Raw genomic sequence first — 16,119 nt, forward strand, 5'->3', positions numbered from 1 at the left:
ATAATTTTGCTTATTACTCTTTTTTGGTTTCCTCTGATTCTCCAGCAACATTTTCCTATGGTTAACTACATCTGTGAGAGTAAAAAGATACTTAAAAATAATTATTTTGGCATATAATGGCATATTTATGAATAGAAATACTTGTTTTTCATTTCCTGGCAAATCGTCTCGAATGAACATTCATCGTTTTTCCCCCTGCCGCTTCAAATGTTAATTTTTGATAGAATAGAAAACAAATATTACAGAATCATATATATTTCAACTGAGGTATAATGTTGCAAGTACAAATATTTATGACATAAATTCTTGACACAAAGCAATGCAAAATTGATCACATAGTTTGCACCAATATTCACATATCCAAAGCAGCAGGTTCTATCACTTTCATTCTGTTTTTAAATTCAACTGCACTTTTGACAGTTTGAATATCCATTGGTCATTTTTCTGAGTTTTGCTTCGTAATATGCCACTTTGGCCATTTGTGCTTTCCTCTTGAGATGAAGAACTTCTTTCTTTAGTTCTAGAACTTCATTTTCTCTTTGCGCCTTCTCACGCATTAAGAAGATTTCTTCATCAATTACAGCTCTTCTTCCAGAAGGGGCCTCTTCATGCCTGGACTGTACTGAATATTCATCTATCTCAACCCATGGAACATTAGGATCCTCACTGACTGGCCTGTTATCACCCCCTCTGCTTGCTTCCTCTGGGCTGCTCTGTGGCTTACTCTTACTTATTTCTCTGCTACTTGTGACTTCCTCACCAGCAGTGCGCGAGATATGCTCTGAAAGAAATAAAACTGATTCAGTGCAATTTTAGAATTATCAAGATTAAATGAAGTAGAATGAAGAATAGATGCTGTACATAATTACTCTATAGAAATATACAAGGGCAAGTTATTAAATAACAGGAATGTTATTCTAAACTTCATGGAGATTTATGCACAATTAAAATTTGTATTTTGGGACGCAAAATGGTTCCTTAGCAACACACTATAAAGGTGTCGTGACGACCGACCAGTATGCGCCTGTGCAGTAGCTTGTAGAACATGGCCTCTACACTGTTGACTTGCACCAATAGAAGAGCAACCAAGTGTTATTCATTTCTTGTGGTCAGAGGGAGTGAAACCTTCTGAAATCTACAGCAGAATGAAGGTTCAGATGGAGAGTGTATGAATGGGTGGAAAAATACATTTTTAAAAATGGAAGACGAAATGTCAGTGATGAACACCAGTTTGATTGGCAACTGAGGCAGTGAAAATGCAGATCGACCAGCAAATCTGTTAAATTAGTACACTCTCCCCTGACTTAAACAATTGTCGCCATACTAAGCCTTCATTCTGCTGTAGATTTCAGAAGGTTTCACTCCCTCCGACTACAAAAAAACTAGTCACACTTGGTTGCTCTTCTACGGTGCAAGTCAACAGTGGAGCGGCCACGTTGTACGAGCTACTGCACAGGTGCATACTGCTCGATCGTAATGACATCTTTATGGCATGTTGCAAGGAACCATTTTGAGTCCTGAAATACAAATTTTAATTGCGCATAGATCTACATTAAGTTTAGAATAACATTCCTGTTATTTAATTACTTCCCCTCATAACTTAACACATTAAACCCATCATGTACCACAATTTTGTAAAGATGGTGATACACGAAACTGAAATCAAGGAGACTTTGTTAAATAGTAGTGCAAGTTTTTGAATTTAACAGCTTGTAATTAGAACTATATACGTATTGATTGAATTAAGTTATTTTGGCACTTTTCAGACACTTTTGCTAATAGCGACAATGATGGTTTGTTTCATTTGTTGCTTTAAGTCCACTTCATGCACAGAAAGGATAATTGGGACTGGGCCTACAGTTTAAAGTGGGATCCAAACCACTGAGCCATGTGCAATCGCATGACGAGGATGATGAAATTGATGAAGAGACACTCACAAAGAACACCCATGCCCAGGCTGGGATTTCAACACATAGAATCCCTGGCATTGTAGCATGTTGTGATAATCACTCTACCATGGAGGTCGGTCATTATACAAGGCGATTCAGAATTCCTCTTTCACACTTCTAGGGGTTGTAGAGGGGATTTAGTAGATCAAGTTTTGATAAGGAACCCATGTCTGGAAACGTACCATTTTGGTACTACACAGATGACAAGAACACATAATTTCACATCTCACACTTTATCTGAGTCACTACGAGAGATGCTCTCTGTGGCGACCCTGAACTTCATTGCAAACAGTGTACCTCTGAAAGATGTTTGCATACACACGCTCAAAAATACCTGGTGTGTGCTGAATTGTGTCTGCTGCAGTCAGAACTTTTGCAACCAGGTCTTCCTCCGACACTACAGGAGTCTCGTAAACAAGAGTCTTGATGTGACCCCATACGAAAAAGTCAAGAGGAGTTAGATCCAGTTACCACTGCGACCTATCCACCTGTCCCCGTATGTTTGATTGAGATGTTGTCGGACATCATGGGAAAAGTGTGCTGATGCGCCATGATGTTGGAATCACATGTGCTGGCGAATGTGTAGCGGCACATCGTACAAGAACTGTGCCAATACTTCTTACAGGAAGGTCAAATACCTCGGACCCATTAGGTGGCCCGGAAGAAGGTACGATCAAATCAGATGACCATCGATGATACCAGCCTATACATTGATGCCAAACCGTTGGTGAAATCCATGAGAATGTATGGCACGAGGATATTCGTCATCCCAAATGTGGCTGTTCCGACTGTTGAAAACACCTTCCCTGGTGAAATGCACTCATCTGTAAAAATAACAAGCCAAGGAAACTCAGGAACTCCCACACAATGGTGTAGAAACCATGCACAGTAATTGACAAGTGGTGCAAAATCTGCTGGACCCACTGCCTGTACCCTCTGGGGGTGGTACGGGTGAAGCTGCTGGTCATGAAAAATATGCAAGACGTTGCTATGACACATTTATGTGATGTGCAATGTTGCGAGTACTTGTCGACAGGTTCTCGTCAGTTCGATGATGGACCTCCTCGTCAACGTCGAGAGTGCAGCATGTCCGTGGAGCACCACAGTTGGCAATGTTAACTTTGAAGTTACCTGTTTCTCGCAGCTGTTGCTCTAATCGGGTAAAAATGGTATGCGATGGAGTGACACGATGCGGAAAATGCTCTCCATACAGACATTGCACAGCTCTACAATAACGTCCAGATTCGCTGTAAATTAACAATATGTCGGTGTTCTCAGCAAACGTGTACTCAACTATACTGTACTGTCTTCCGCAATGACTGAATAGCAACTGAAGGTCGAAGCACACCAGATTGTAAACAGAGGACGTTGGAAGCAGCACACATGGCATCAGGTGACTGAAGACGTCATCCTCCGTCAATGTGGGTTGTCTACCATGAAGTGGGAGAACTGAAATTATGTGATCTTGTCATCTGTGTAGTACCAAAACGGTACGTTTCCGGACATGGGTTCCTTATCAAAACTTGATCTTCTAAGTCCTCTCTATAACCCCTACAAGTGTGTAATAGGAATTCTGAATCACCCTGAATACATATAAAAAATACACAATAATTAAAGAGTGAACACAATATTTTTTGATTGCATTAACCATTTTTCTTGTTGAAAACATTCCCAGTGGAGAGTCACCTGTACAATTCATGCAAAATATTTATTTTAACTCTAGCTACCTTTCAATTTCTTTCTTCAGTGAGTTTATCATAACAAAGTAAGTTTGTTTGTCATTTTCTTCTTCTACCTGATAAATTAAAACTGTTTTTTTCACCATAGGTTTATAACATAGCCTGTACTGAAGAAAATGGGGTATAATGTGTAGTTCCAGCATTCATAATTTCCAAGGTAAAAATTTTTATCGAAAGCTTTCGGAATTTTAAATTTCCCAATGAAAGCTTTTACATTAGAAAATATATTTTTCTTTGAATGTATCAGCAGCAAGTGTGAGAATAGTATAGCATGAATATTATATTCCTGAAATAAATGAAACCTCATGCTCAGCAAAATCAAGATGTAGCAAGAACCTAACTAACTCTCTAGCCTTTTTAAACCCAAAGGTTTATGGCAACAGTAACACAAGCCTTCCATCTGTCCCTATCCTGGGCAAGATCAATCCAATCTTTTCCAACCTTACCGATTTCCTTTAGGTCCATCTCAATGTTATCCCTCCATCTTTGTCTTGGCCTTCATACAGGTCTCTTACCATCAGGTTTCCAAACACAAATCCTGTAAACTCTTCTTTCCTCTCCCATTCATGCCACATGGCCTGTCCACCTAAGGGAGAATTCACACCGAAGAGACACGTGACATGAGACACGTGTTGCTTGGAAGCGAACTCTCAGTAATCAATGTAACCTTTCGAACTGAAGAAACACGGCAAGCTGCACGTGTTGTATGTTGCTTACGTGTCTCTCGGACGGGTCCGTTTTCTGTTCGCATATGCACAGTGAATGATTAATTCCAATGAGTTATATTTAGACTAGAAGAGAGTCCAACTGAAGAGAGCCTGTAAGGCTACAAACAACGTGTTTGTAGCTCAAATTTGTTGATACAATAAAGTATCAATATGTATAATGTTCTAACAATGTTTTAAGATTTAAACACAATGTTCTTTTCGCTTTATCAAGTTTTTTGATGTAGTTATTGGCTATAATTTGCCTTCAACATCGTGTAAAGAGGCCATGTTTTCGCCATTTACGATGTGACTGTTTTTATTTGAAAAAGCAAGCATATGGAGGCACTTTAGTTCAAAATAGATCAGTCAGCATGGTAAAGTACTCTAGTGCATTGTTTCTCAACTGCCGGGCCATGACCCGATACCGTGCCCTCGTATCAACTATACTGAGCTGTGAAAAGTTCTGCTGAAAGTGGTTGACAACTATCATAATCCCAATATCATATTTGAGTTGTGAGTTTTCACTTTTTAAGTCCATTTTATGCACAATTATACTTATCAGGAGTCAACGTACAATTTAAAGTGGGACCTGCGCCACTGTGTACCTCCACTGGTTATCAAACCCGGGATCACTTAATTACAAGGAGATGACATTACTACTTTGTCATCCATATTTTTATATTTGCCAATAATTCTAGACATGTAATCAAACTATTATTACTCTTTATGATTATACTAGAATTTATTTATAAATATTTAATTTCATACGTGCATGTTAATTCATGCATAAAATCTTAAATACTGTAAATATATTTACGAGGAAAATTCTTGGGCTAAGAGCATTGACTAAAAAAAATACCGGGACATGGTTTCACAAAGGTTGAGAACAATTTCTCTAGTGTTTAGGTATTCGCTTTATCCAGGCTGGAAAGTCTAGCGTATACAGTTCGAGGTCGATGCATATTATTTCTCAGTTTTCTCATGTACATCATGCCTCTCCCGAGTTTCAGTAAATGCACAAATTTTAAAACGTGATTTACATGTAACATTGTCTCTTGTACATTTTTTCGGGTGACTAATAAACTCATTAATGCAATTATATCGGTACCATCATGCAAACTGAGCAAAGAAACAAGTGTTGCTTGCCGCGTGTCATGTGCATCTTGTCTCTTCGGTGTAAAACACTTGTGTAGCATAGCATGTCTCTTGAGTGTGAATTCTCCCTAAGTCTTCATGATTTAATCATTCTAATAATATCTGGACATGAATACAAATTGTTTAGTTCTACATTATGTAACATTCTCCACTCACCTGTCTCCTCATCCCTTTTAGGTCCAAACATTTCCCTAAGGATTAAATTTTCAAATACTCTTAATTTATGTTCCTACAGCCATTAAATTGGAAATAATATTATAGTGCTTACATGCTATTGCTACTTACCAAATGAACCAGAGTTGAATGTCTCCTCATCAAGTTGATGAACTTCCACAATTTCCAAGTTTTCTAGTCTTAAGGAATCAATTCCTGAAATAAATGTCCAATTTGAAATCCAATTCCCACAATAAATAAATCAATAAAATTCATAGATCTCTTTTTGGACTTAAGAATTAAGTATGCAACTATACAAAAATGTTTCTTTCTAGGGCTGAGCTGATACCAGGAGTTGAAATTTCTTTGCTGATACTAATGTTCTTGAGTGGCTAGAAAAGTGGCCAAGAGAAGCAACTCGTTTGACAAGATTTGTTCTTTTCAAAGACCCTTCCTTGTGACTTGGGGATTGTTGAGTTTGGGTTCTTTCTGTTCTTTGGTAATCCAGGAAATGGAGTAAAGAATACAACTGAAGTATGAACATAAACAAAAATGTATAATTCACGAATAACATAGCAGAATTAATACAACAACTTACATTGTGGCATAAATGCTAGATGCCTTGGCACGAAGGACGGTATAGATTTTTGGTGTGTACATGAAACTATTACACAGAATACTGATTACAAAAAAACACTTAATAACCAGGTCTGGCATGCACAGATGGTGCAGATCAGGTCTGGCATAGATCAGCGTATATGTTCAGTCGGTACACGACACTCTCCCCAATTTGGCAGAAGAGACTCCTGTTTCACCGAGTTTGCCCATAGCGGTCAGGCAGTCGTCTTCATCTCTGGGATCTTCTAATTGGCTCGTTGTCGTTTGTCACATTTGGAGGCTCTACTTGGTCTTCAGCAGCAGGTACTGGAAGATAGTCCTCCTCTCTAAGACCGGGTTGTTGCCACGTGAGAGACTTTGATTTTGTACACCAACCTTAGCGGGATGCCTCTTGATCTTCGAAAAATGAACAACAACCACGTCATTGTCGACAATTACTTTTGCCATTTTCCGGCCCATCAATTTCACAATTTCGCCAATAGAGTATTTAGAACCATGACTGAACTTCTTCTTACAACGTTCCACAAGTACTTTTCCCCCACAAGTACTTTTCCCCCGGCTTAAATGGAATAGAGCCAATAGGCTGATTCTTGGAACCATCTGATGCATCAGAAGTGGAAATATCAGTTCTCAGCTGAAACTTAATCAAGCGTTCAGCCGGACTATACCCGTGCACTGGAGTATTTCTCAATCTGTCTAGTAGTTCAAGAACGTACTTGTCCATGTCTCACGAAGTGATGCACAAACGATTCAAAAAGTTCTTTTCGAGCATTTTCATCACTACCCCAACATTCCTTTCAGCTATACCATTTGATTGGGGGGTGTATGGAGCTGAGTGAAGAAGCTTGATATTCCTCTTTGAACAATAAGCATTAAACTCTGAAGATGCAAATGGTTGGCCATTGTCAGTTACACAGGTTTTCGGATATCCAAAGCATGAAGAAAATTCATCTAAATGACCAATCATCGTGTCAAACTGCATATTCTTCACTCTCCACACAGATACCCAATGAGAATAAGCGTCAACCAGCAACAGGAAATTCATGTCTGAGAAATGGAAGAAATCAAGATGAACACGCTCAAAAGGCTGTGATGCAATAGACCACGTTTCGAATCTGCTACCAGATACGTTCGGCCTGTTATTGTAACGCAAACATATGTCACACAAAGACGTGAGCCTTTCAATGTCTTCGTTCATCGTGTTTCAGAAAAACGATGAACGAGCTATTTCTTTCAATTTGCATGTTCCCTGGTGGAATTTGTGCAACAGAGAAAGGACATTCTGGATGCAAGATTCAGGTACGACCAGTCTTTCACCCACAATAATACATCCCTTCTGTATGTGGACATCATATCGCCTGTCGAATATTTTTCTGAGAGGATGCCCTTTTGTTCTCCCGATGAATTGTGGCCATCTTACTTGAACATATTTGAAGACTTTTGAAAGAGCAGGATCACGTCGTGATTCCAGCGCAACGCGTGTCAACACTGAAGATGAACACTTCATGATTATCATGGACTGGATAATCTGCAACACAAATTCTAGACAGCACATCAGCCAACTCCACATGAGGCATGTATACAGTTTTGAAGTCATTCTTCCAATACTAACTTCCATCTGTTGATTCTGTTGATGGCTAGAGCAGCCAGGTTACTCCTAGAATCCAGCAGGTGAGATAAAGGTTTCGAGTCGGTGAATGCAACAAAATGTGGTCCAATGAGGTACTTGTGAAAGTATTTGACTCCACGGACTAATGCAAGTGATTCTCTTTCCAATTGTGTGTAGTTCCTTTCCGCAGCGGATATAAAGTACCGGCCATACACATGATAGGCTTTAGGACTTTGTTTATCTTGTGCATTATGGCTGCTCCCGTAGCGGTAGGAGATGCATCCGACATCAGGTATAAGTAGGGGCATGCATATTTCGTTTTTGACGAAAAAACGAAATTTGAAAAAACACATTGTAGTGTTAATTTTTCATGTTTTTGAAAGGTGTGAGGTGCATTTTGTGACCATATTTTGTCACGAAGTAATGCGAAATGAACAGCAAAAAGCGAAATTAACTCTTAAACACGAAATTCAGGGTTTATTCACCGACGCGACACCTTCCGAGGTCTGAATTATCCTGAGAGTTATGCAATTCCCGGAAAATTGATTAATTCTGCTGTTAATATTGGAGAAGCAAAAATTGACTCCTTTACACAGAAATAAACTTATTACTCTGATAACTACATAAATGTGCTATTAGAAGTGAAATGTTAATTCTGTGGAATAAGTGTAGTTTTTAAATCAAATTTAGGATTATTTTCACAATTTTAAAACCAATATGTCATTTTATATACCACTTTTCATCCATTTTTTCACCGCTATAACACCGATATTTTATTTTATTTACCGCTTTTGAACCCGAAATTGACTCAGTTTTTGTACCGAAATTTTGCCTTTTTATTTACCAAAAATATGTGCCTCTAGGTATAAGTCTTTGTTAGGATCATATACCGTGTGTACTAAATCCTTAGACAACAGATCCTTGACATCCTGAAATTCCTTCAGATGAACATCTGTCCATGACCAGTGCACCCCATTCTTCAACAAATCATATAAACTGGTGACACAGTCAGCTAGGTTTGGCAGATAAGAAGCGTGTAATACGTAACCATACCGAGAAATGACTTCAATTCGCCGACATTAGTGGGTGGCTTACACTGAATTATTTTATCAATGTTTTCTTTCACAGGACCAACTCCCTCCTGCGAAGAGAATGTCCCAGATACTTCACATTTTGCACGAAGAACACAGACTTTTGTTCATTTATGCAGATGCCATAATCGGAGAAAAGATTCAGCACCTTTCGTGCGTTATCATAGCACTCCTCAAGAGTACCTCCTCCTACTAAAATGTCGCCTTGGAAAATGGCACTGGCAGAGTTTACTCCGAAGAGAAGCTTCAACTGTCTGAATAACCCGAATTGTGTGTTGTAGACAAGGACTTTCTGAACCTGTAGATATAGGCGTAACTGAAGGTAAGCCCTTCGAAGGTCACATGAAACGAACCAACTGCAACCAACCATCTTGTTGAAAAGGTCCTCTATTTTAGGTAACGGATGTCCCATCTTCCTAAGTTGCGGATTCACAGTGTTCTTGTAGGACACACATAGCCTTAATTCACCATTTTTCTTACAAACAACAACAAGAGGAGAAGCTCACGATGATGATTTGATCGGTTAATGACTTCGTCACTAACCAACTTCTGTAATTCATCTTTGACTGGTTCCTTTAGCAAGTATGGGACGTCATAATCTCTCTTGAACACTGGTGCAGCATCGTCTTTCAATGGCAAGTCTATCTTGAAGCGCTTCATTGACTTGGACATGTCACCATCAAAAGGTATGGGAAAATCTTTCCTTAGATTCGCAACCAGTTCCTTTATTGCTGATGATTCAACAGTGTTTGCAACCACATGTGAAACAAAAATGTTTTGCCATTCAGGCATGAAAATATCAATCCAAGACAAACCCATAATGGCACGATTCAATTTTGTCTTTACAACAATCAGATCTAAGCTATGCTTCATTCCTCGAAATACAACTTCAACGTTAACTTTTCCTAAAACACCAAGATTATTACCATTTGCTGCTTTCAAGAAGATAGGAAAATTGTGTATAGTGCAACCTCGCAATGAAGACTCAAATTGTCTACTGTCAATTAAAGTATAAACAGAACCTGTATCCACTAGGAATGGAATCTTAGAATTGTTGACTTCTAAGTCGATTAATAACGATCCCTCTGTATGCCAAACAGACGACTAACGAAAGTCGGGAAAATTTCAGGACACTGAGCATTACAGTGGATCCCAGGGGCGCTGCAATCAACGAGTCTGCTCTCAGATTTATCTTCGTCTATATCTGCAGATTTGTGATCTGTGACACATGGAAATCTGAATAATCAATGGATATTCTCAGAACATATGTTTAAAATTGCTGTGATTGTTAGGTACAATCGCAGGTTTTGAATGAGCTGAAACATTGACAGATTTTTCATTAACACGTGTGTTAAGTACAATGTTTGTGCTAGAAACCAATTTGATTTTGCTAGAATTGTTATATTCTCTCTTTTTGCAAGCTGTTAAGAAATGATTTTCTGGACATTTTACCTTAGGATGAAAGGAATTACAATTATCAAACGGTTTACCAGAATCATTGTTTGATGTGTTACCAATAAACCTTGAATCAGTTTCATTTTGTCTGATGTTCATTCGAAGATTGGCCTTGTACCTGTTTTGGACTAGCGAAGTGAACTCAGTCGGAGTTTCAGAATGTTCCACAGCATTCTTCGAGTAACTTTGATTAACAATTCCTTCATTCAATTCTAGCTCGTTAAGATAAGGCTTGCTATGATTCTTTGCTGTCGGCATCCTCTATAGATGACGTAATTCTTTTCGGAGACTTCAGTCTCTCAATTCCATGGACAGATTCCACGCATGGCTTTACAAAAGACAAGAACGACACGTACTTCAAGGATCACTTCATACATGGCCTCAAACTTCAACATCACAATATGTTCAATACATGAAAAGACAATAATCTGGATTACATTCTCTCCTCACTCCCCTTCAGCGCACATCACCCCTTCTAGAAACCTCATCCCTTCGGGCCACGAATTGATGGATGCTGTATTCTGGTTCCCAGACCACCTCAAGAGTCGTAGACCTCCCACTCCTGGATGCCAATACCTTGTTTGGCACAAAGCACCCTGGGGCAACATCCATTTCGTGCTGGTTTCCATTCCCTGAACAATCCTGGAGAGTGGAAGTGTTGAAGAAGCCTGTGACGTACTGACTGATGTGATTCATGTAGTGATAAGGACTGTGTGTCACTCGAAAAAACTAAATGAAGCAAATACCCTTCTTGGTTTGACTCTGAACTTTTACTTGCCCCTGGAAACCGAAAAAAGGCCTGGGATCTCTTGAAACATTTTCCTAATGAAAACACACGGAAAACTTTCACCAACTTACGACGTCACTCTAAAGAACTGCAGAAAACCAAATACAGTGAATACATCGGTGCTTTCACAAACAATATCAAATCAAATCCCAAAAGTTTTTGGTCACTAATTAACTCAAGGAGGCAAAATTCAAGAATACCTTTCAAAGTAGAACATGACTCACTATGCACAGAGGGCCCTGACAAAGCTAATCTTTTTAACTCTTTTTTTTCCCATAAATTCAACCTCGAATACACCCGCTTCATCCCTTCCCAACCTCACTCCAGTTTCCTGTCACTCTTTAACTTCTCTCTCCACGTCTCCAGTAGAAGTGCAATACATCCTATCTTCGATGCTTCAAAATCGCGCAAATGGTCCTGATGAAATCCCTTCTACTTTCCTAAAAAACACTGCTTCTTCTCCCGCTATTCCCTTCTCTATTTTATTAAACAGATGCTTCAATGAAGGTACATTTCCAGATTCATGGAAAAATACTAATGTGGTACAGTCATGTTAGAAAAATCTGACACATGGAATTTTTCTAAGCCCAACATCTTACCAAATTATGTTGGAAGCTCTGCAACAAGGAAGTGTTGTGAAATATACGATCCTCCAATCAGAGTGAAGTGCGCTTCGGAGGAGCAGGAGGCGTGACTCACGGTCTTGTCCACAGGAAGTTCAACCAATGCAGCATTTTCAAACATGAGATAACGTCCCCATTGGTTAAATATTGTTTCAACAACTAGAATCAGCAGAAAGATTGCGCAAAAGTTTACTTTGTCACTTTAATTGCCTTTAAAAATCATTTCAAATTAGTATTAAGGTGTCCCAATTATAATTCACGAACTTAATATATGTATTCATGTATGTCTTTGACAATCATGTATCACTCATTAGAAAAAATTTCACATTGTTTTCACTACGTGAGATGACATTTCATTTACGATAAAATAGTGGTTTGGGTGTAATAACAGTTTTCATTAATTAATTTAGAGATGCATTTTTATTTGTTGAGTTAATGATTAGGTTAATTCGTTATTTTTCGTGGAAAGAGGGAACTAAAGCTGAAAGAAAATACACAAATTGCATTATTGAGGTCAAGAGTTGGTTTTAACATCACTTTTTGCACACATAGGCTAATCACGACTTGGGATACATTTAAATTGGAATCTGAAACATTATGCTACCTGACTGGATCTCGGAAAAGGACACACTGATTACAAGACGTCGATACATTACCACTATGGTCTGGCGAACGCCAATAATAATGAGGGGTTGTGGGAGTGGGAGAGGGGTGACGGAAAGTAGAAGACAAATAGTATTTTGGGGGGTATTTAATGTTATATTTATACACATAAAAACCTAACAAAATATTTATTTTGATACATGTGTGTAGGGGTGGGGCAGGGGGGAAAAGAGGAACAGAAAGATATTGGGAGAGATAGGGCGAAGAGATGATTGTAGAAAATGTTTTATTTGACGTTCAGTAATAAAAACAATCAAATCAATAATGATTATCTTATAAATACTATATTTCATGTAAATTTGTTTTAGAAATAAGGACGGGGAGCTGTTTGTTTTACGTTCAGTGCAGGATAACAAGTGGAGACACATAGTGGTTCGTATCTCACTTTAAACTGTAGGTCCAGGCCCAATTAACCTATCTGTGCATAAAGTGGACTTAGAAATCAGTAGGAAAATAACGTCGATGTATTATTTTGGATTTTAGATGCGTTGAGACCACTAAAATTTCCAATTCTTATAAGAAAAACCTGTCCTCTTATTACCATATTGAAAGAGAGAGAGTTAATTGTATAATCTTTCGTTGTTAATTTCAAAGAAGAGTAATTCAAATGAAGGGGCAGGGGGAAAAACGATGAATGTTCATTCGAGACGATTTGCCAGGAAATGAAAAACAAGTATTTATATTCATAAATATGCCATTATATGCCAAAATAATTATTTTTAAGTATCTTTTTACTCCCACAGATGTAGTTAACCATAGGAAAATGTTGCTGGAGAATCAGAGGAAACCAAAAAAGAGTAATAAGCAATATTATGCCGAAATATGTGGTTTTAATTCTACATTGCAGGTGTGCACTAATGAACAAAGACAAAATGAGAGTAACACTACAACATTAAAAAGAGAGATGTTTGTTATTTATCAAACTATCATCAAAACGAAAAAAGTTGGATCAGTCTTGGGGGTAACTCACAAACTATTGCTGACCATCAACTAAGTAGTCCACATAGAGATCCTCATCATTTTCTATCGTAGCGTTTGTGGTTAGCATGGTCTCGTAAAACTGTTGAGCCTCTGGGTTGTTGAAAAATCGCTCCAAATTCTGGTGATCCATGTACTTGGGCAAAGGAATGGGCAGCGGTCCATCGTACAGGTTTCTCAAAATGGTTCTAGGTGAAGTAGAGGTCCCTTTGTTCTTTCCTCGCTTCGGTGGTTGCCACATGACATCATCGCGCAAGTAAATGCCAAGATAGGTATTGCGGTAGAAAATTTTGGTAGGGTTTTCAGCTCGTATCTCCAAACAATGCACTGGCCTGGTTGTTCCGTACCTTGTGCTTTTGGAGCCAAGATGGCCGCCATATTATTCTCTGGACACTAGTGCCTACTGAATGTGAGAGAGTGAATAGTCGGTGAGGAGAGAAGCGACGCTGTACCAGAGATGTATTGCAGGTTGGCTGCAAATAATGTATATTTTGCGACAAATACATCAGTTCGATGTAATTGAGTGTCTCATTTATGTGTATTAGTCTACCTACAGCACCATTACTTTCCTGGAAATGCTACAAACAGCGGCCGAAACAATAAAAGTGTTTTCTTGTTGGATGACGGGCGCGAACATGGTCCTCCTTGTGCCGGGTGTTGCCTGCGATCAGCATTCGTTGTGTTGTGTTGAACTTTTGTGCTAGCGTGCATTCGTGAACTGTGAATAAATACATTGACGTACGGTTTGCTACGGATAACCAATTTCAGTGCACCTTTTGTAGTGCCAGGAAGTGTTTCGTGCATGCATTGTAGTTTGGACAACAACAATCCGTGCGCGACTCAATAAACATGGAAGCCATATCGGCAGCAAAGACTGTGCTCAAGCGAGAAGTTACTCGCCTTGAGAATAAAGTGAACGCGGGTTTACTGGACAATGTGACAATCGCGTTATCGGTAAACAAAGCCAAACAATTAACGGACGATTGTAAACAGTTATTATTAGACCTGGCTAGTGCGTGTGATGATGCAACTTTTGAGAGTTATGACAGTGAAATCGGTTGTATTCAAGACCGTTTGGATGCAACCATGTGCAGGCTTTGTTCTTTGCAGCAGCCACAGACTCAAGCTACGGTGACGTCATCGACAGAAGCACGAACAAGTGAAGTGCGTCTCCCGAAGCTCACGCTGCCTGTGTTCACGGGACAATTACAAGAGTGGCTTTCTTTCCGTGATTTGTTTATCGCGTCGGTGGACAAAAACAAACAGTTATCCAGTGCGCAAAAGCTACAGTATTTGAAAGCTTCGTTAAAGGGGCAACCTGCATTACTTATCCAGTCCATGTCGGTGACTGATGATAACTATGCAGAGGCGTGGAACATTCTAAATTCGCGTTATCAAAACAAACGGGAAATTGTTATGGACACAATCAAGAGTTCAGTCGCGCAACCCAAAGTGTAACGTGAATCTGCAGCAGCCATACGTAGCCTGCTAGACACAACTACCGAGTGTGTTCGCGTGTTGAAAGTGATGGACATGCCCATAGAACATTGGGATCCTATCCTAGTATTTCATGTGACAGAAAAAATGGACAGTGATACTAGACAACAATGGGAACTTTCATTAAAGACAACCGAGTTGCCTACGTTTCAGGAGTTGAGTGACTTTCTTGATCTGCGTTCTCGTGCATTATCAGCTTCAAATCTCAGTGCTCAGAGATTGAAGCAGTCGACTCATTTCAAGGGTGTGTATCATGCAGTGTCAGATGATACCTGTGAAAAATGTAAACTGCATCATGCGCTACACAAGTGCAAAGACTTCAAAAGCCTTTCGGTGATGGACAGAATGAAATTTGTTAGAGAAAAGGGTTTGTGTTATAATTGCATTCAAAGTCATCATAGGGCATCGGTATGCGACTCAAGAGGCGTGCTGCGTTTGCAATAAAAAGCATCATACGTTGTTACACTATTATAAGCAGAGTGACTCTAGTGAAACAACAACTTCCTCCCAAGAAGTTTCTTCTCATGTGGCTGGAGAAGGAGACAAGGGACTAAAGCCAGTGTTGCTATCCACTGCAGTTGTGTATGTGCAGGGAAGAGATGGTGTTTATCAACCAGTTCGTGCTCTCCTAGACTGTGCCTCAGAGACTTCCTTTGTGACCTCACGCTGTGTGCAAACATTAGGCTTACGTCAGCATAAGGCAGACATAACTGTGAATGGGATTACAGCAACGGGTGTAGGCAGTGCAGTAGTGAATCTACAATTCCAACCCAGTAGCAGAAGGAAAACATTCACCACAAGGGCAATCGTACTTCCTAAAATAACAGGAAACATTCCCAGGGAACCTTTACCAGACTTCAGGAAGTGGACACACATTCAAGGACTGAAGTTGGCAGATCCAAGGTTTTATGTGATGGAACCGGTGGACATTTTACTTGGAGCAGATTTGTTTCCTTTTCTTATGCAAAGTGGCAAACGTATTGGGCCAAAGGGAACACCTACTGCACTACGTTCTGTTCTTGGTTGGATTCTTTGTGGCAGTGTGGACTTTCCCAAGGTAAGGGCAGTAGCATCTTTTCATGCATCTTGTAGTCT

General features: G+C 39.4%; 1 protein-coding gene across 1 annotated transcript in view; it reads right to left on the minus strand.

Moving 5' to 3' along the window:
* Positions 1-237: 237 nt before the first annotated feature.
* The window catches only part of LOC145988417 (uncharacterized), a 50,130-nt gene continuing 34,248 nt past the window's right edge, over positions 238-16,119 (minus strand). The window contains exons 2-3 of the mRNA XM_083123304.1: positions 5,836-5,919; positions 238-781 (exon numbers count right to left, since the gene is read on the minus strand). Coding sequence (XP_082979430.1) covers positions 402-781; positions 5,836-5,919 — 464 coding nt within the window. The 3' untranslated portion in view covers positions 238-401. The remainder of the gene's footprint in view (positions 782-5,835; positions 5,920-16,119) is intronic.

This window comes from Lepisma saccharinum, chromosome 5 (assembly GCF_977018435.1).
Source record: "Lepisma saccharinum chromosome 5, izLepSacc3.1, whole genome shotgun sequence".
NCBI lineage: Eukaryota > Metazoa > Arthropoda > Insecta > Zygentoma > Lepismatidae > Lepisma > Lepisma saccharinum.